The following is a 22,101-nucleotide window of genomic DNA, read 5'->3' as shown; positions in this document are numbered from 1 at the left end:
GCTTTTTCTGTGAATTGTAAAGCCCGTTTCATCTGGAAGAGCGTGGTGTTGTTGTTGTTTCTGCTTTAATTTGTACTTTTAATTTGCTTTTATAAATTATTTTCCAGACAAGGTCTAGAGGGAACAATGCAGGATGGCGTTAGAAGCCATGTGGAAAGAAAACTGGTGGCAGAAGGAAGACAAAAGAAGTAGCTCCATTGGAAGGCTTCTGACTGGAACAAATCCAGAAGAATTTGAGAAGGGGTCAGAGGCCGGAGGCAGGCAGGGGCTGAGTGAGAAGATGGTGTCCCAAAGCTTGCTGGATCTCAGGGGAAGACCTCCAGAGGTCACTGGCAGCTTGGAGTCGTCGGTGGAAGTGAAGGAGGGGGCTTTGTATGAGGAAGAAGGACCGGATCGGAAGAGGAAATTTTGGCATTCTTGGGAATTCTGGTGCCAGAATGACAAGGGAGCTCAAAAGGTAATCGGGCAAAATGTCAGATTCCAACAGCAGCAGGAAATACAAGAGGTAGATCAGGAGGCAGGTCAGTGGATGGCCTTCCTAAGGTGCCTCAACTTACAACTGTTCATTTAGTGACCATTCAGAGTTAAACAGCACTACAAAGTGACTTATGATAATTTTTCACACTTAACGATCGTTGCCGCATTCCCCGATCATATGATCAAAATTCCAATGCAGGCAACAGACTCCTATTTATGACGCTTGTAGTGTCCAGGGGTTATGTGATCCCCTTTTGCGACAAGCAAAGTCAGTAGGGAAGCCTGATCCACTTAACGACCATGTTACTTACTTGACAGCTGCAAGGATTCCCTTAACAGTGGTGGCAAGGAAGGTCGTAAAATGGGGCAAAATTCATTTATCAGCTGTCTTGCTTAGCGAAAGAAATGTTGGGCTCAGTTGTGGTTGTAAGTTGAGGACTACATGTATTATTGGGGTAGTAATTCCCCTGTTTGGGACCGATGGAAGTCCACTGCTTTGAGAAGGACACAAGTTGCCCATCCCACTTCTAGATTCTTGTACAGGCCACTTGATCCTTGTATCAAAGTCTTTCGGAGGAGGAGCCAGATTGGGCTTCTCAGATGGGTTGCCCAAGAATGGGGAGCAGGAATAAAGGCACCTGGGAACATCATACGAATCCTGCCTGGCATTCCTTCTGCACCTAATCTTACTAGAATTAGAACAGAATAGAGCTGGAAGGGACCTTGGAGGTCTTTTAGTCCAGCCCCCTGTTCAGATAGGAGATCCTATACCAGTGATGGCTATGTCAGTTCTGGAAGGCAATTTTCTTTTTGCTTCTTAACTGCCACATATTTTAGCAGGGGAAGTTGGGAGGGGATTGTTGTTGGAGTGGTAGAAAGTTAGTCATAACAACATTCCGTATTCAAAGACGTCCTGCGTCTGATGTAGACTGCCTGAAGATTGTATCCAATTGAGTGTGAAAAGTTGATTGGACAATGTGATGAACTTGTGGGTTTGGGGCAGGGCTGTGAACTGTCAACTGGGTGTGGAAAACCTGGAAGCTTTCAGTTTTGGGTTTTCCCAGCCGTGCCAACATGACAACTCTAATAAATTGGAACACTGAGGAACCTCAAGCCTCAGAGCTTTATTTCGTTGGGGGTGTTCCTTGGAACCCTGACAGGCTAATAACCTTTTTGCTATTGTGTGCCAAAAGTGGGGGGAGCGGGGGGGCGTCGCACATGTGCGCATGCCCACACCCATAATTCACCCCGCCCTCCTGCGCATGTGCACACGACCCCCACTTTTGGCAGGCGATGGCACAGTGGACCCAGTAGGCCCGCTTTTCGCTCTCCCCAGGCACCAGAGGCTTTCTAGGAGCCTGGGAAGGGCAAAAACAGACTTCTCCACCCCTCTGGAGGCTGGAAACAACCCATTTCCTGACTTCCGGTGGGCCCGGAAGGCCCGAAAATCAGCTGGCGCTGAGCTAGGGCAATGCTTGCATGCCCACAGATATGGCTCTGGGTGCCACCTGTGCCATAGGTTCACCATCACAGTTCTATACCATTTCAGACAAGTGACTGTCCAGTCTCTTCTTAAAAACCTCCAGTGATGGAGCGCCCATGATTTCTGAAGGCAAGCTGTTCCACTGGTTTATTGTCCTCACTATTAGGCAGGTTCTTCTTCAGATCTCTCTTTCATTATTTTCCAACCATTATTTCCTATCCTGCCCTCTGCTTTGAAGAATAATTTGATCCCCTCTTCTTTGTGGCAGCCTCTCAAATACTGGAAGACTGCTATCATGTCCTCCCTAATTCTTCTTTTCTCTAAACTAGCCAAACTCAAATCCAATCGTTCTTCATATGTTTTACTCTCCAGGCCTTTGATCGTCTTAGTTGCTCTTCTCTGAAATTTTTCTAAAGTCTCAACACCTTTTTTGTAGCCTGGTGACCAAAAGTGGTTGCAGTATTCCAGGTGTGGTCTTACTAAGGGCTTTATAAAATGGTACTAATACTCATGTGATTTTGATTCTATGCCTCTGTTTATACAACCCAGGATTGTATTAGCTTTTTTGGCTGCTGCTGCACACACTGCTGGGTCATATTCAAGTGATCATCCACTAAGACTCCAAGGTCCGTGCCAATCTGAATGTGCAGATATATGTACTGCTGCTTCTATGGGTACACATGGCAACTTGCACACACTCAAAAAAGAATTGCCTAAAAAAATGTGAGGCACCTCTTATGCCACGGGTGTCCAAACTTGCAAAGCTGGCTGAGGAATTCTGGGAGTTGAAGTCCACAAGTCTTAAAGTTGCCAAGTTTGGACACCCCTGCTGTTCTGTCCCCCCCCCCCACCTCAGTCTGGGAGACACGTGAACTGACTCAGTTAGCCAGCAATTTAATCCATGGCAGCTATCAGCTCTGGCAGCAAACCAGCAATCATCTGCCAAGGTTTTCTTTATCTTCCCTGATGCCGGCGTCACAGAAGCTCGTTACTGGAGCAACCAGGAAGTCAGGAACAAACAGCAATCCAGGCCAAATGCTCAGTCAAATAGTTCAGCTCAAGTTTTCTCCAGTCAGTTTGTTTTGTCCGTCATGAAGTAGTAGAGCACCCCTCCTGCTTTTATATCCTGTGGGGTGTGGCTCCGTGACTCAGCACTCTCTAGGCCTGCCTCACCCCTTCTTTTGTTGTTCCCGCCTCTCTTGTCTACGAAACCTGGGATCTAACCAGGACTGATTGTCCACAGCTGGGTCTGGAAGTGTTGCCTGGGCGGGGGGAGATACAGGAGACAGAGGCCTCATCACCTCCTCCACCTGGCCTGCCTCTGGGACCGGGAGCTGAGGCCGGCCCTGCAGAGGGGAGCCCTGACGGCCCTTCCGCCTCACTCTGAGTCACTTTCTGGCAGGGGGCCAGGCCCGGTGGGGGGGGGGCTGGAGCCACAACACCTGCCTTAGTCTTTTAGAAATACGAATTCCCTCAACATGACCCCATGGGAGAGTACAGGTGGTCCTCAATTTACGACCACAATTGAGCCCAAAATCTCTGTTGCTAAGCAAGAAAGCTGTTACATGAGTTTTGCCCTGTTTTATGACCTTTTTTTGCCACAGTTGAATCACTGCAGCTGTTAAGTTAAGCAACAGGGTTGTTAAGCGAATCTGGTTTCCCTGTTGACTTTGCTTGTCAGACAGTCACAAACCGTGATCTCCTGACCCCGGGACATACTAAAACCGTCATCAATACATGGCCAATTGCCAAGTATCTGAATTTTGATCACGAGACCACAGGGATGCCGCTACGGTCGTAAGTGCGAAAAACGGTCATCGGTAAGTTTTTTCCAGGGCTGTTATAACTTCGAACTGTCACTAAATGAATTTGTTATAAATCAAGGCGTACCTGTAACTGCTAAAGGATCGTATGAATGACTGACAGAAATTGGGTGATACCATTCAAGTTCCATCTATCTTCATTCAATGACCTTTTGCTTCAGGCCCATGATACGCTGTGTTGAATTCGTGTAGGGCTTGACACTGTGTAGCTGTAAACTTGACAGCCAGTTTGGTTAAGTGTTTAAGGCACCAGGCTAGAATTTGGGAGAGTGTGAGTTCTAGTCCTGCCATTGGCATGAAGCCAGTTGGGCCTCTCAGTCCAAGGAAGAAGAAAGCCAGGGCAAACCACTTTTGTACCTTGATGAATGTATCTTTTCTTCTAATTCTAATTCTAATCTAATTCTTATTCTATTCTATTCCCCAAAAAAACCTTATTCTGGCAGGAGTCAACAGACGCACACGCAAAAGCTTGACAAAAATTTTCATTTCCATAAATCACCACAGGGGGATTAACTATGAGAACATCATATGAAAGAGTGCTGTCAACGTAGGATTTGAACTGGGGACTTGGTAGAGTTATAGCCCTGTGCGTTTTGCTTTCATTTTTATTTTTATAGCAAGTCCAGGTATTTTTCTCCAACTTGAAAAAGGATGTGGGAGAATCAGAGAAGATGCAGCCACCTGACAAAACTCAATCAAGAAGGAAACAGAAAGACCACCGTTTCGGGTAAGTGTTCTTGGATTTCTCGTGTTATCTTAATGTAAAATTAGGACAGCTGCAGGAATGGATGAAGGTAAACAAACCTAATGAGTTTTTAAACACATTATACAGGTAGTCCTCATCTTACGAACGAAATGTACGGTGCTGAAACATTTGGTCAGTGACTCTTGCCCCAGTTTCCAACTTTTCTTGCCCCTCTTGGTTAAGTGAATCATTGCCATTGTTCATTCAGTAACGCGGTTGTTAAGTGAACCTTGCTTCCCCATTGACTTTGGTTGTCAGAAGGTCGCACAAGGGCAGTGGTCCTCAACCTTTATAGTGCTGCGACCCCTTTAATACAATTCCCCACGATGTGGCGACCCCAACCATAAAATTATTTTCGTTTTGAATTTATCGCGCCTGAAGTCAGACATAGCGATCTGAACTGCTTCATTGCCTTGAGGACAGAGGCATTAAAGCGGAGACTCCTCCTCCCTATTAAATTTATCACGCCTGAAGCCAGATTAGGCTAGCGATCGGGAGTGTTTGCAGCTGGCTTGAGAGGGAGACATCAGAGCAAAGATTTCTCTCTTTTTAAATTCATCGCGCCTGAAGCCGAATTTGGCTAGCGATTTGAAGACCCTGCAGCTGGCTTGTGGAGTCAACCATTGGAGCGCGATTCTTCGACTCGCAAGTATACTTCCCATATTTCTGATGGTCTTAAGCGACCCCTGGCAAATCTTCATTCGACCCCCAACGGGGTCGCGACCCACAGGTTGAGAACCCCTGCACAAGGGGATCGCGTGACCTTGGGACACAGCAACCGTTATCAATAGGAACCGGTTGCCAAGTGTCTGAATTTTGATCACGAGACTACAAGGATGCTGCAATGGTTGTAAGTGTGAAAAATGGTCGTAAGTCACTTTTTCCAGTGCTGTTGTAACTTTGAACGGTCATTAAATGAGCTGTTGTAAATTGTAGATTACCTCAATTTACAACATTACATGAGGTATTTGTAACTTGCCTCAATTTTACGTGTAACAGAAAATAAGCATTCTGTTTCCCCCTTTTACCAGGCCTCCAGTGGCACCACTACAATGTGGCTAGGTGGGTATGCCTTATGGAGGATGGGTGGGCGGGGGTGTGTGGGGGCTGCAGACACGCATACATTGTGGAACATGAGTTATCTGGGATCTTGTACTTTGTAGCTGTTCCGTAGGAGAAGAAGTGGTGGGGGTGGCAGCGAGTTACAGGACCAATCTGCAACCTTCTTTGTTGCTTCCCCATTGACTTTGTTTGTGGGAAACCAGCAGGGAAGGTCCCAAATGATGATCACATGATTACCAGACTGTACAACATTTGTGAACTGGTTGCCAAGTACCCGGATTGCAATCACGTGAACCTGGGCTTGCTAGGACAGCCGGAACATCAGTTATTACGGACTTTCTATCTGAGGCAGCAATGCCTCAGATAGAAAGTCCATACAGAGAGTGTTGAGGACAGCCGAGAAGATCATAGGAAACTCGCTTCCTGTCATTGAGGATACTGCTTATGAACGCTATGTGCTTATCACTCAAAGCATTGTTAGGGACCCCACACACCCACTTCACGATCTGTTTCTGTTGCTCCCCTCTGGGAGGAGGTTTTAAAGTGTTTCTAGCAGGACTACCAGAGTCTGTAACAGCTTTGTTCCCTATGCCATCCGTCTGGTAAACTCGCAAGATTCGTTTTTCTCACCATGTACATGTATACATCCGAATTAGACTCTGTGTTTCTCTGTGTCATATAATATATGTGGGTATATGCATGATATTTATTTATTTATTTAATTATTTTATCATGTTTCTGTAGTGTATATTGGAGGTGGTGACCCTTTGAGAGATGTATGCAATGAAATTTCATGTTAATCTATGCCGATTAGTGTACATTCAAAGTGTATAATAAGTCCCCTCGTTTGGCCCCATTGTAATTTTGAACAGCCAGAACATGTGTGGTCATTAACTACCTGTATGAGTGCCTTCTACTTTATTTAAAGGTTAGGCAATGTTTTCTCCCACTGTTAACAAAGGATCAATTACAGGTAGTCCTCGATTTACAACAGTTTACTCAGTGATTGTTCAAAGTTACAAGAAGCACTGAAAAAATGTGATTTATGACCATGTTTCACAGTTACAACCTTTGTAGCATCCCTCTGGTCACATGGTCAAAAGTCAGACACTTGGCAACTGTTTCATATATATGATGGGTTGCACAACGGTGTCCCTGGGTCATGTGATCCCTTTTTGCGACCTTCTGACCAGCAAAGTCAATGGGGAAGACTGATTCACTTAACAACCTTGTTACTAGCTGAACAACTACAATGATTTACTTAAAAACTGTGGCAGTAATGGGTTTCAAAATTTTTTACTACCGTTTCTGTGGGTGTGGCTTGGTGGGCATGGTGCGGCTTGGTGGGTGTGGTTTGGTGGGCGTGGCAGGGGAAGGGTACTGTAAAACCTCCATTCCCTCCCCACTCCAAGGGAAGGATACTGTAAAATCCCCATTTCCTCCAGATCACCTTGGACTTGGGAGACAGAGAATAGATGGGGGCAGGACCAGTCAGAGGTGGTATTTACCGGTTCTCCAAACTACTCAAAATTTCCGCTACCGGTTTTCCAGAACTGGTCAGAACCTGCTGAATCCCACTTCTGAACTGTGGCCAGAAAGGTCGTAACGTGGAGCCAAACTCACTTAACAAATGTCTCACTTAACCACAGAAATGTTGGGCTCAAATGTGGCCGTAAGTCAAGGACCTCCTGTACAGTTGCGGGCAATATGAAATTAAATATTTCGATCGATTATAAAGTTAGTATAATAAAAGCCATTCTGATCAAAACAGGGAAAGGTTGCCCTATTTTTTTTTAAAAAAAAAAATCATAACGTTATCTTCCCTCCCCCCCCCCCCCTCTACAAATCAGGTATCAGACGAGGGAAGGCAACCCTGGGAAGAAGTATTGAGTTGAAGAGTTTGGGTGATTTGGAACTCCATGAAGCTGTACAGGAGAAAGCCCAAATTAATTGTTTTCGATTTCATGAGAAGGAAGAGACACCTGGACATCGCCAGAGAGGCAAAGCTGATTTGGACTGTAAATTAAGCCTGGTAGGAAAGCAGTCCCCATTTTGGGAGGAAGGAAACCGTGGTTTGGATGAAAGCGCCATTCAGCAGGGGATCAAGCAGATCTTTGATCTCCTTGGGAATCCCAGAAGGCCAGTGGTGCCGAAGCCCCACAGATGCTCCTATTGTGGGAAAAACACAAGCTGCCAATCGCAGCTGATTATGCACGAGAGGATCCACACGGGAGAAAAACCATACAGGTGCTCCGAGTGTGGCAAAAGTTTTGGTCGAAACAGCTCCCTGGCGGTTCACCGAAGGACCCACACGGGAGAGAAGCCGTACGAGTGCTCCGAGTGTGGGAAGGTCTTTCGCTGCAGCTCCAACCTTTTTATCCATAAGAGGACCCACACGGGAGAGAAACCCTATCAGTGCTGTCGGTGCGGCAAAAGGTTTAGCGAGCACACCACCCTTGTGGTTCATAAGAGGACTCACACGGGAGAGAAACCGTTTGAATGTCCGGAATGCGGGAAAAGCTTCAACACTAGTTCAAACCTTACGAGTCATGTGAAGTTGCACACGGGAGAGAAACCCCACAAATGTTTGCAGTGTGGGAAAAGTTTCAGTCGGAATTCCAACCTGGTGATACACCAGAGGACTCACACGGGGGAGAAACCATATGAGTGTCCCGATTGTGGGAAAGGTTTCACAACGAGCTCGAATCTAATAAGTCATGTCAGTTTACACACGGGCGAGAAGCCGTTCAGATGCCCAAAATGTAGTCAGTGTTTCAGCCACAACTCCACTCTTATTAAACACAAGAGGACTCATACAGGGGAAAAGACCATTAGCATTCTGATTGCAAGAAAAACTTGATGCTCTCTCTGGGAAACTTCCAAGAGTTCATCAGAATGCAAACCATTGTTTGTTTCCAGCTTGCCAGGTTACTTTCAGCCAAAACAACAACTTTATTAAACGCGAGAGACTCAACCAGAAGAAATGCTCAGGGCACAAGAAGAGGATTTGCTTGCAAAAATCAATGAATCAGTAAGTGAGAATTAGGATTTCAACAGGAGCTGACTGAAAGTAAAGTAAGACTCTGAAAATAACAGTGCAGAATAAAAATATTCCTAAAGTGTCATGCCCCTGTCGGAGTCTGATTCTGAGATGGAAGAGGAACAGCTGACAGAGAGTGAGAGTGGACCCATTGGCTGTGGAGGAAACTGGGGAAGGGCAAAGTGAGGCTAGGCAGAGCAGGGGAGAGTTAACAAGGGAGAGGGGGTTCTGATGGAGACCAAAGCCCACCCCCTCCTCATCCTAGGGCACGCAGGGAAGAATGGAGAAGAGAGTAACATGGGTTGCGGATTGTGTGGCTTACAAGGAAGGAAAGGGCCCTGATCCCCTTCACAAGATACACCTGGAACTGGAGTTTAAAAGGAGGCAAATGGGAGGGGCGGTTGTTGGGAACAAAAGCTGAGTTCATGTTCGTGTTGACTGCTTTATCTGAGTTCCTGGCATCGTCCTGACTGGTTTAATTTACACTGGGCTACTTCAATTCTGGAATTCTTTATCTTGCTTGCCCTGCCGGATTAATTAACTTTTCTGGCCCTGTTGGATTTATGGGTGGAAGTTTTGTCTGCTTACAGGTTTATGGAAGGGTTTTTCTCCAGACTGGAGCGTAAAGAGACGTTGGGTGCAAAGTTTGGAGTTAATAAAAGGACTTGTACTTATTTTCTGGCTGCGTTGCCTTTGTGCCACGCCCCGGGTCATCACATAAGGCATCAAAACTATTCTTATTGTTCTTATCAATTTAATATATTACAGAAAGATACAGTAGAAGTCCTGGTGGCACAGTGGTTAGAATGCAGTATTGCAGGCGCCCATGGTCTGGAATTCAATCTCAAGAGGCTCAAGGTTGACTCAGCCATCCTTCCAAGGTTGGTAAAATGACCCAGATTGTTGAGGGCAATGTATTGACATTATAAATTACCCAGAGAGTGCTGTAAATCATTATGGGACCGTGTTTCCCTGAAAATAAGACCGGATCTTATATTAATTTTTGCTCCAAAAGACACATTAGGGCTTCTTTTCTGGTTAGGGCTTATTTTGGGGAAAATACGGTACTAAATGCATCCATTTGGCTGACAACCTTAACGGGGGCTTATTTGGGGGGTACGGCTTATATTACAAAAAAACATGCTAGGACTTATTTTCCAGTTGGGTCTTATTTTCGGGAAAACAGGGTAAATCTAAGCGCTATTACTATACACAGAAGGAACAAGTGATAATTTTGGTCTAATTGCAGCCAAAGCTATAAGCAGCGATTGTGACTAATTAAATGCAACAGAACCTTTTGGGGAGGAAATATAACATAATCAATTGGAGAGCTGTGAGCAATCTCCAAATCATCCAGTCCAAGGGTCTGCAAACTTGACTTGTGAACTTCAACTACCAGGATTCCCCAGCATGGGTGACTGAGGAATTCTGGGCATTGAAGTCCACAAATCTTAAGGTTGCCATGTTTGGAGACCCCTGATCTAAACTAAAGGGGGTTCTTTCAAGGCAGAAAGGACACTGCTTCAGTATTTTTGTTCAGAACATGAAAAAAATATGGAGCGTGAATTTGGAGCTGCTGAAATAGAAGCAAGATTGCCAAGATGATAGAATTTGCTGTGAACATGACAGGAAGTGAGTGCAAACAAAGCTTGTTTTGGACAGAAGCCACTGAAATTCAAGAAATGAGTAACAAAAGTCTAGAGTTAGCCCTTGCTAAATGACCCCTCTTTCACCAACCGTTTGGAATTAAGGCTGCTGAATGAGGAGACTTATGGCCATTGCTCATACTTGTGACTGTTAAGAGCATCCCATTGTCACATGAGAGCAATTTGTAGTTTTCACTGCCTGCTTCCGACAAGCAGACTCAGTGGAAAAGTAAGCAGGGGAATTGCAAGTCACAGTCATGGGCTATCATACTTAACAGCCGGTAGTGATTCGCTCAACAAACATGCCTTCAACTGAGGTCACAAGTTGGTGTGGACCCGTGAGATTTCACTTTACTACTGCAATGCTTACTGATGGAATTGTTGGTTCCCATTGTGGATGGTGTCCAAGGACTTCCTTTTTTATATTTGTAATATAGTTGTGGGAATTTTTTTTTTTTTTGGCTAAGAAAGTAGCACAACAGTAAAGAGAAATGGCCAAAATATGTTCAGCAACCATTGGGTGGCCGGCTTTCCAATCCTACTTTATTTTTATACCATCTTTATTAGTTCTACTTCAACTTAACCATTCTACAGGCATCCTTTAGATTATTTGCACATAAATGAACTGTGCATAGACCTGCCCACCTCTCAGTTTACCAAAAGCAAAGGTAGGCAGTATATAACAATCAGACTGAAAATCACAAGCATATAAATGACATATATAAAAATGTCAACATTTATATTAAGAAATAAGTAATATAAAAACAACTATACAACTCCCTAGACTAGTGATGGCGAACCTTTTTGGCTCTGAGTGCCCAAACTGGAACGTGCATATGCATGCACATGAACATGTGCACTGAAACTGCCGACCAGCTGCTCTTCCGGTTTTCGATGCGTGCATGCGCACCGGCCAGCTGGTTTTCGAGTTTCCAGCGCTCACGCGCAACTGGACGGTGCGCAGGTGCATGCCGGAAACCAGAAGAGCAGCTGGCGACAGGCGCGTGCCCATAGAGAGGGCTCTGCGTGCTACCTGTGGCACGCATGCCGTAGGTTTGCCATCACGGCCCGGATGCAAATGGTCACCTGAGCAATGGAACTATCTGAGCATATCTCAGATTGCCTTAGAGCCCCAGGCCTGAGGATGAAGGGAGAGCCTTCCAGAAGCTCAAAAGGGGTGATCTCATTTCAGGGGAATAGATATTCCATAAGATGGGGGCCACAGCTGAGAAGGCATGTCTCCTTGGACCCACCAAAAGAAGATCCCAAGCTGATGATTCCCGCCACTTGTCTTCTTTGCCAGGTCTCATCAGGCAGGAGGCTCAGTTCCATGCCAGGAGGGCTTTCAAAGGCAAAACCAGCACCGTGAACGGTATCCACAAGCAAACCGACAAGCAAGGATCATGGAGCAGAGGTGTGACATGTGCTGCTTCAGAAACACATAGCTTATCCGGCCACTGCATCCTCTACCAGCTAAAACTTTTGAATGCTCTTCAAGGACAGCTGATGCAGAATTTATTGACGTCATCCAGTAGGCAGGTGATTAGGGCATGATTGACCGTAACCAGGGCCTGCAGATCCAGGAACAGCCACAACTGGCTTTCTATTGAATCAGTAATAAAAATGTTAGGATGTAGAGAGTTTTTGATCTCCAGTGACAGGCAAACCCTGCTAAAATGGAGGAATCTTTAGATCAGCTTCCAGCCTGCAAACTAGCTTTGCCCAAGCAGCCTGGGAATTCTCAAGGCTGAAATCTTAGCACTGGAAATTGGGAAGGCTGCTCTAGTGAGCAGCATAATTGAGAGAAGATGATAGTATCTCCTATCAAAATGTCATTGGAAACAACGTGGGAGACACTTCCAGGTTTTGTCCTGTTGCTGTTGATCATTTCGGGGCTGCCCCCCAAATCAAGAACTTTATAAACTTTTAGGAGCCTGGAAGCACCCAGGATATCCGATGAAGCTAGAGTTCGGACGATCTAGCTATTGGTGGCTAGATGGCGCTCTATGGTTAGGCAATAAGCGCGCAAATACAGTAGGAAACGCCTGTACCTGAACTGAAAGGAATTGAGACCATAGAGTCGCGGATGGCTAGAGAGACTATGGAAAGGCGGAGCCCCGAGAAACCTCGTCTTCCGGCTTCCTGATGGAGTCTGGCGGTGGCTGTTGTAGTTTTTCCTGGGTCGAAGCGGCAGCTGGCAGGTGAGTGGAGGGCAGGTGGGAGGAGAGGCCGGGAGCAAGTCGGGCTCTTCGGTTTGCTCCACGTTGTAGTAGCAGAGAAACAACGAGGCTGATCGATTCCGCGTGTTTCTTATGAGGCTGTCGTGTTGTTTGCAAGGGAGGAAGTTCACAGGCAACAGCGGGGCTTTAAATCTCGCAGAGGCTTTACCGTTTGAGAACCAGAATAGAGCTGGGAGGGACCTTGGAGGTCTTCTAGTCCAGCCCCCTGCTCAAGCAGGAGATCCTATATAGCATTTCAGACCAGTGACTGTCCAGTCTCTCCTTCAAAGCCTCCAGTGATGAAGGACCCACAACTTCTTTTTTTAAAAATAAATTTTATTATACAATTTTCTTCTTTTTACATTACAATTTCATCTTTGCAACCGCTCTGTACCCGTATATAGCCACAGTTTTTATACATATATATGCTAATATGTATACATTATATATTTATCATTTCTAACTTTTTTTTTACCTCTTACATTTTTGTTACCTCTCACCATAATATACTAATATATGTAATAAATAATCTTCTACCCATACTTATTTCTAATTCTTTCAATCTTGATGTTCTAATCTCTGCATCTACTGTCTAACCATTTGTACCATACATCCCAGTGGTGAAATCCAATTTTTTTTACTACTGGTTCTGTGGGCGTGGCTTGGTGGGTGTGATGTGGTGTGGTGGGCGTGGCTTGGTAAGGATATTATAAAATCTCCATTTACACCCAATTCCTAGGGGAAGGATATTGCAAAATCTCCATTCCCACCCCACTGTGGGGCCAGCCAGAGATGGTATTTGCTGGTTCTTTGAACTACTCAAAATTTCCGCTACCGGTTCTCCGAACTGCTCAAAATTTTTACTACTGGTTCTTGAGAACCTTTCAGAACCTGCTGGATTTCCCCCCTGATACATCCCATATTACATAGCATTCTGTTTCCCCTTTGTCCTTAATTTCCATTGTTAACCTGTCCATCTCAGCGCAATCTAGTATCTTCTTTATTATCATTTCCTCAGAGGGTATATTTCCATTTTTCCAACTTTGAGTATATACAATTCTGGCCGCCATTATTACATGTAATATTAAATATTAGGTTGTTTTATTATATTTCCCTGTTAATATATCTAGTAGGAACAGCTCCAGCTTTAACTTTATTTGCTCTTTTAGCATTTCCTCTAGCCACTGTTTATCCTTATCCAATGTTTTGTGCCAGTGGGCATGACTGCCACGTGGTAATATGTTCCCAGTGTTTGCTTACAGTTCCAGCATTCCGATGATCTATGTGGGAACATTTTTGCTAATCTTGCTGGTGGTAGGTGCCATCTGTAGAACATTTTATAAAGATTTTCTCCATATGCTGCCAACACTGTCAATTTGTAATTTCCCCCCCATAATTTTCTCTAATTATCCAATTCTTTAGTATAACCGAATTTTTTTGCCCATGTTATCATTGTTTCTTTTACTGTTTCTTCCTCCGTTTTAACCTCAATAAGTAATTGTACAGTTTTTAAATCAACTTTGTAGTATTTGTCCCCTGTAATATTCTATCCAATTCTTGTGTTTCCTTATAGAACCCATAGTTTTCCGCATCTTTCTTATATCTCATCTGAATTTGCATATAGAGCCACCAATCCAACTCAATTCCTTGTTTTTATAATTCCTCTTTTGTTTTTAACTTTCCTTGTTCATCCAATATCTCTTTGGGTATTAATGTGATATATGCCTCTGACCAAGATTTAGGTAATTTGGCCTCTTATTAGTGCCTCATTATATACCTCCAACAATAAGGTTTCCAGCAGTTCTTGTATGATTTTGTATAGTTCTGCGGGGAGTCCATCTAGACCAGGAATTTTGTTAATTTTTTTTGTTTCTTAATTGCTTATTTCCATTATTGTTATTTTTTTATTTATGTTCGTTCTCATTGTATCAGATATTTTCATCTTTTCTAAATATTGTTTGGTAATGTCTTCTGATATGTTTTCTTGGCTATATAGATTCATTCCGGTGATGGAGGATTCCTTTCTTGTCCTGCAGTTGGTGTATTATTTTTTTCTCTTTTTCCTTTTCTAGTTTATAAGCTAACCATCTTCCCGGTTTATTTCCACATTCAAAAAAAAAAATAGTTTTGCCATTTTGACTTTTTGTGCCATTTCCTCTTGTAACATTAAATTTAATCTGTGCTTTATCAGGTCCCTTTTTTCTTTTCTTTTTTGGGGGGATATTTTTGTATGTCTAATTCCAATTTTTTCAGTTCCCCCTGTAACATATTTTGCTGTTGTTTCTTTTTCTTATTTCTCCTTGCCATGTATGATATTGTTTTTTTTTAAAATTTATTTACATTTATATCCCGCCCTTCTCCGAAGACTCAGGGCGGCTTACAGTGTATAAGGCAATAGTCTCATTCTATTTGTATATTTACAAAGTCAACTTATTGCCCCCCCAACAGTCTGGGTCCTCATTTTACCTACCTTATAAAGGATGGAAGGCTGAGTCAACCTTGGGCCTGGTGGGACTAGAACCTGCAGTAATTGCAGGCAGCTGTGTTTTAATAATAGGCTATCTTACAGCCTGAGCCACCACGGCCCTGGTGGATCCTTGTTGATCCTCGAATGTATGCTTTTGCCATATCCCACACATTTTGTAATGATGTTTCTTCTTTTTTATTTTCCTTGAAAAAGAGTTTCATTTCTTTTTCCACTCCTTATGTATATATCTCCTTATGTATATAACTCCTTATCTTTTAGAATCTTTTGATTCATAGTCGATCTCCACCTCTTCTTCTGTCCTCTCCATATCACTTTTATCAGATTATGGTCTGCCCATATATTTGTTGCTATATCCACCTCTTGGGTGTCTCTTCTCAATTCTGGGGTCATCTATACCATGTCTATCCTTGACCATGATTGGTGTGTATTTGAGTAGAATGTGTATTGATTGTTTTTTAAATTTAATTCTCTCCATACATCTTGTAATTCTAATTCTTGTACCATTTCAAAAAATGTGCTTGGGAGTGTTCTTCGTTTTTCCTTGTTTCTTTTGCTACTTTTGTAATCTTTTTTCACATCTACAACTGCATTGAAATCCCCTGTTAAGCATTCGGGGTTTTTTAATCTATCTATTTTTTGTGTGTGCAGTCTTCTGTAAAATTCTCCCTGTTTATTATTTGGGGCATATATTGCAATAAGGAGCAATTGTTTCTGATTTGTAGATATCTACATCATTAATATTCTTCTTTCCTTATCCACATTATATTTGGCTTGGGTTTTAACCATTCTTTTATATACAGAGCTATTCCCCTCTTCTTTTGGTGTGCTAATAATGTGTATAGCTTCCCAATTTTGGGGTATTCTAATATTTTAACATATTGTTCCTTAATATGGACTTCTTGAAGGCAAGCTATATCCAAATTGAATCTTTGTAGTTCTATCAACGTTGTTTTCTTTTTGTAGGGGAGTTCAATCCATTGATATTAATTGATAACATCCTAACTTCCTCTTCCATCTCTTACTTGTATATAAGTCTCGCCCTTTTGGTTGTCCTTATCCCTTGGTGTGTTTTGATTCTTGCGCCTTCTCGTTCCACTCAGTCCTTTTCCCCCCTCGTTCTTTCTTCTTGTTCAACCACTTTTTCTTCTGATTGCTGTTCTCTTGACTCTTGCTTTCTATTTCCTCTCTACTTTCGTGATCTTCATCTGCCATAATATGATGCTCAAAAATTCTTGTGCTTTGTCAAGTGTATCAATCCTGAATTTTTTATCCTGCCATGAGATCAGGATTCCTTCTGGTATCAACTATTTAAATATCACGTTATATTTTATCAACTGCGTGGTCACGAATTGATATTGTCTCCTCTGATTCCTGATTCTACTAGGTATCTGTTTTAGCGTTTGGATTTCTCTTCCTTTATGCATCATGGTTTCTTCCCTCGTTTTTTTATATATCTCGTTGTCTTCTTGGTGAACCTCATATGGACTTCCCTTGGCAATTTGTATCTTCTTGTGTAGTTTGTTTGTATTCTGTAGACTTTGTCAATATCTTCTTGTACGTCTTGCTTGTCTCTCTGTAATGTGATTGCTAGGAAGTTTGTCATGACCATGACAAGGTCTTCTTTGTTTTTGTTGTGACTCTGGCCCCGAAACCTCAGGAAGAACGCTGCCTTTTCCATTTCTATAAAAACAATAGTCTCTTCCAGTTCCTTATTGGCCAGGGTGAGTTTTTGTTCCATCATTTCCATCTTCTTTTCTGTTTGTTCTGCTTTTATTTCTAGCATTTGTATTCTCTGTTTGTTCTTAGTTATTGTTTGTTGAATCTTTCCTATTTTGTCCTCGATCTTTCGAATCTCCCCCTTCACCTCTCCTGTCTCATTTTTTTAATCTCCTCATGATTTCTCGATATCATCTCCTGTGTCTTTGTCATGGTTTCCTGTATCGTCAGTAACATTGCCTGCAGACTTTGCATATTTTGCATCGAACTTTATTTCTCCACGCTGAGCATACTGTCTATTCAGTGTTGACTTGACAGGGACAGTGCTGCTGACACTGGGGTCGATGATGCTTTCTTCCCTATTTTTGTAATCGTTGCTGTACTTGTCATCTTCAAAAATCTAACAGTATTTTTCCACAATAGCATACAGTAATTACTTATTTCCTTTGGGGTCTCCCCACTTTCTCTGCTATGGTTCCTCCGCACTTGTTGTTATATTATTCTATAATGCTGTTATAATGATATTTGTATGTATTAATATGAACATAAATTAATGTAAATATATATTTAAGTATATAGATACATAATGCAAATTAATATAATTATACTATAATATGAGCTTGCTATAATATAGTACAATCCTTGGTGGGGTGAGCAACATTTATCAAAGCAAATTGTGTGTGTGTGTGTGTGTGTGTGTGTGTGTGTGTCATTTCTTCAGTGGTGTCACATGAAAAGATATACTTAAATATTTACAAAATATGAGGGTGTGTACTCACTTCTGTGATATACTGTATATCCTAATACTTCAAGTTCACCCTGTTTGTTCCCTAAACTTTCAGCATTAGTGTATGGTCATTTCTTCTGTTAATGGTCACATACTTTACCTATTTCATTTTGTAGACAGAAAATACACATGGATTTTCTGTTTTTTTTGTGAATATATGTGTATCCGTGTTCCTATCCTCAGCATTTCCAGGTATCTATAGGATTATAATGATTTGCAGTGCTGACAATCTGTGATTTGCATGAGTCAACATTAGAATTTAATGATTGTGTGAAGTTTTGAACTTAGTCTTTTATGTGTCATAGTGAATGGCAATGATTAATCTAGCATTTTGGCATGTTTGCTTTTTCATTGTTATGAATGTTTTTTCACATCTTGCAACCATATTGTAAAGAGTAATTGAAGTATCTATTTCATGTGAATCTTATAGGCAAAGAGAATCCCAAGAAGAGCCTTCTGGACGACAGAGAATCAGAAGCAGCTTTAAAAAGGAAAACGAATCTGCAACATCTGGTAAACGTCTTTTCCCTTTCCTCCAGTAAACCTCAAAACTCTTCTCTTTCCCCAACCAGTAAGAGGCAAGAGATATTTGGAAAAGAGTTTTGAACTGATAAACAAGCATTGTATGTAGAACTCAAGGAAACTTTATATAAAAAATAAAGATAGAACATTTCCAGATTCAGAAAAAGAGGAAATATCTGTGGGGAGGAAGTGCTCATTCCAGACAATAATGCAGGCCTCAACAGGTGAGGAAACAAACAGCTTGAACCATCCAACAAGAGATCACAAATATTTTTGACCTCCTCAAGAATCTAAGACAAACAGTGGTGGAAAAGCCCCACAGATTTGCATATGGTGAGAAAAGCACAGATTGCAAAGTACAGCTGATTATGCATCAGAGGATCCACACTGGTAAAAAACCATACAAATGCTGTGAATGTAGCAAAGCCTTTCCCTACAGGTCCCAACTTACTGAGCATAAAAGAACCCATACTGGAGAAAAGCCCTACCAGTGCCCACAGTGTGCCAAAAAATTTAGTAAGCATGCCAACCTGGTGAGACATAAAAAGACTCACACTGGGGAGAAACCATATGAGTGTCCAGATTGTGGGAAAAGTTTCACTCAGAATTCTGACCTGGCAAAACACCAGAGGACTCACACAGGAGAGAAACCATATGAGTGTCCAGATTGTGGGAAAAGTTTCAGTCACAACTCTTACTTGGTGATACACAAGAGGACACATACTGGAGAGAAACCATATAAGTGTCCAGAGTGTGGGAAAAGTTTCAGTCGGAATTCCAACCTGGTGATACACCAGAGCACTCACACTGGGGAGAAACAATATGAATGTTCAGATTGTAGGAAAAGTTTCAGTCGGAATTCTAGCCTTGTGAAACACCAGAGAACTCACACAGGAGAGAAACCATATGAGTGTTCGGATTGTGGGAAAAGTTTCAAAAATAATTCTAAGCTTGTGGTACACCAGAGGAGTCACACAGGAGAGAAACCATATGAGTGTCTATACTGTGGGAAAGCTTTCCGTTGGAATTTTTACCTGGTGATACACCAGAGGAGTCACACAGGAGAGAAACCATATGACTGTCCAGATTGTGGGAAAAGCTTTAGTCGTAATTCCTACTTGGTTATACACCAGAGAACTCACACTGGGGAGAAACCGTATGTGTGTCCAGATTGTGGGAAAAGTTTCAGTAATAAATCTAACCTTCTGAAACACCAGAGGATTCACACAGGAGAGAAACCCTATGAATGTCCAAATTGTGGGAAAGCTTTCAGTTGGAATTCTGACCTGGTGAGACACCAGAGGATTCACACAGGATGAGTTACTGGATTGTGGGAAGACTTTCAGTTGGAATTCCCACCTGGTGGAATAATAGGGATCTGACATAAAAAGGAGCCCTTTGAATGTCCCAATTGTGGGAAAGCTGGTGAAATAGTTGAAGAAGATGGAATTTTCAGAGACAACTATATTGATTTCCTCAGTCAGGGAAAAGACATTCTCTACATTCATTACTGATTGGAAGTTTGTTAGAGATTTGCTTGAAACAAAAAAAAATTAAAGTTATCATTTACAGTTGTTATAAAAAAACAAACTAGGTAATAGAAAAGAGAGTTTTTGTAACTATAGAAAATAAGAAGTAATTTTGTATTTCTAATTATAATTACTGTAAAGGAATTTGGAAGTAACTTCTCTCTATTTGTTTTTTTTTTCACTTTTAATTTTTTTCTTCTTCTTTTTGATGTATTTGTTCGTGTTAGTTTTTTATCTTCTATTTAAAATTATTAATATAAATTATATTTAAATATCCAGTGTGAGAATCAGAGACACTGGATGGAAACCACAAGTTCCAGTGATAGGTTAAACAGGAAGGTGGCTGCCAGGTGCTATGACATCCTAATTTAAGATGCCAATTGAGAGGCCGAAAATATGCCGCTGCAGATCGGTTGACTGGCAGGGGGGTTTTAAATGAGAAAAGCTTCTTTCTTGGCTCAGGATGCCAGCCAGAGACCACTTTATATGCCGTCTTGAGTTCCTGAATAAAAAGGGAATCAATAAAATGTATTTATTTTAATTTATTAAATGTATATGCCTCCTATCTGATTATTGCAATGTCATAAATAGCAGTATAAAACTATAAGGTTAAAAACATCAAAACATCGGGCGCATATGTTGGGGTTATTTTATTCCAGATTCCTCCATACAGCAGAGCTCAGATCCAATAGCTGAAATGGCCACTATCACCATCCATACCTTATTAGATCTGGATTGAAAATGGTAGTTTAGGGCAGAGGTCTCCAACCTTGGCAACTTTAAGACTTGTGGACTTCAACTCCCAGAATCTGGGAGTTGAAGTCCCAACTCTGGGAGTTGAAGTCCACAAGTGTTAAAGTTGTCAAGATTGGAGATCCCTGGTTTAGGGTGTCTCTCTAAAATGGTCAGCCTGGTGATCAGTCGGCCATGTGCTTTGGTGGGAGTGTCAGGGTTCCAAGTAACATACCCATAGCAAAAAAAACTTTAAGGCAGGCAATAGGTTTATTGAATATGTCATATTGGCACAGGCTGGTGAAAACTGACTCTAAATATTCTCATGGTTTTCACCTAATTAAAAGTAAAACATTTGTCACTTTCTCAAAACAGTCACATTATCCAATCAGGATACTGTCCAGTTGCTAGGTGACCCCAGTCCCTCCTGAGCACCTGCAGGAATGTCCTTGGTTCCCACGAGAAAGTATTTTGCTTTGACTACAACACCCCAACTATCTCTATTTCCTTCTCCCTATCCCTCTTCTCCAGTGTGTCAGCACTGAAGTCTTAAAATGGCCTCAGTCAAGTTATAACAGCAATGAAAAAAGTGACTTATGACCATTATTCACATATGCTTGAATGCTTGACCACTGGTACGTATTTATGACGGTTGCAGTGTCCCAGGGTCATGCGATCATCTTTTGTGATCTTCTGACAAGCACGGTCAATGGGGATGACAGATTCACTTAGCTTAGTGTTACTAACTTATCAACTGCAGTCATTTCTTAACAAATATGGCAAGAAAAGTCGTAAAATGGTGGAATTACTCACTTAACAAATTTCTAACTTAGCAACATAAATTTTGGGCTCGGTCATGGTCATGGTCGTAAATCAATGACTACATGCATGCAGATGACATAATTGACTATAACCAGGATCTGCAGCAAGGGTGAAATCCAGCAGGTTCTGGAGAACCGGTAGCAGAAATTTTGAATAGTTCGGAGAACCGGAAAATACCACCTTTGGCTGACCCCAGAGTGGAGTGGGAATGGAGATTTTGCAATATCCTTTCCCAAGGAGGGGGGAGGGAATGGGGATTTTGCAGTATCCTTCCCCTGCCACACCCAAGCCACGCCCAAAGAACCGGTAGTAAAAAAATTGGATTTTACCACTGGTCTGCAGATCCAGGAACAGCCACAACTGGCTCTCAAGTGAATCAGTAATAAAAATGTTAGGATGTAGAGAGTATTTTGATCTCCACTGACAGGCAAACCCTCCTAAAATGCTGGAATCTTTAGATCAGCTTTCAGCCTGCAAACTAGTTTTGCCCAAGCAGCCTGGGAATTCTCAAGGCTGAAATCTTAGTACTCTGGAAATTGGGAAGACTGCTCGAGGGAGCAGGGAGCATAATAGACAGAAGATGATAGTATAGTATAGATAGTATGATGATAGTATCATAGTATGATACTATGATAATATGATAGTACCTCCTATCTAAATGTCATTGGAAACAACGCGGGAGACACTTCCAAGTTTTGTCCCGTATTATGAATAAGATGAATAAGATGAAGATGACAGGCTGTTAATCATTTAGGGGCTGCGCCCAAAAACAAGAGCTTTATGAACTTTTAGGAGCCAGGAGGCACCCAATAAATCTAGCTATTGCTGGCTGGCTCGTACTGTATGGTTAGGCAATAAGCGCGCAAATACAGTAGGAAACGCCTGTAGCTGTACGGAAAGGAATTGAGACCATAGAGTCGCGGGTGGCTAGAGAGACTGGAAGGGCGGAGCCCCGAGAAACCTCGTCTTCCGGCTTCCTGATGGAGTCTGGCGGTGGCTGTTGTAGTTTT

At 42.3% G+C, this 22,101-nt stretch overlaps 1 protein-coding gene and 1 pseudogene across 1 annotated transcript; both read left to right on the top strand.

The window, feature by feature from the left end:
* Positions 1 to 317: 317 nt before the first annotated feature.
* LOC131192524 (zinc finger protein 883-like) lies at positions 318 to 20,112 on the top strand. Its single transcript, XM_058171730.1, has 4 exons — positions 318 to 457; positions 4,401 to 4,510; positions 7,441 to 8,367; positions 18,357 to 20,112. The coding sequence occupies exons 2-4, from the start codon at positions 4,435 to 4,437 to the stop codon at positions 19,325 to 19,327; spliced, it is 1,974 nt and encodes a 657-aa protein (XP_058027713.1). The 5' UTR covers positions 318 to 457; positions 4,401 to 4,434; the 3' UTR covers positions 19,328 to 20,112.
* The window catches only part of LOC131192522 (zinc finger protein 850-like), a 51,688-nt pseudogene continuing 29,911 nt past the window's right edge, over positions 325 to 22,101 (top strand).

This window comes from Ahaetulla prasina, chromosome 2, assembly GCF_028640845.1.
Source record: "Ahaetulla prasina isolate Xishuangbanna chromosome 2, ASM2864084v1, whole genome shotgun sequence".
Taxonomy (NCBI): Eukaryota; Metazoa; Chordata; class Lepidosauria; order Squamata; family Colubridae; genus Ahaetulla; species Ahaetulla prasina.
This window is presented reverse-complemented; position numbering and strand designations above follow the sequence as displayed.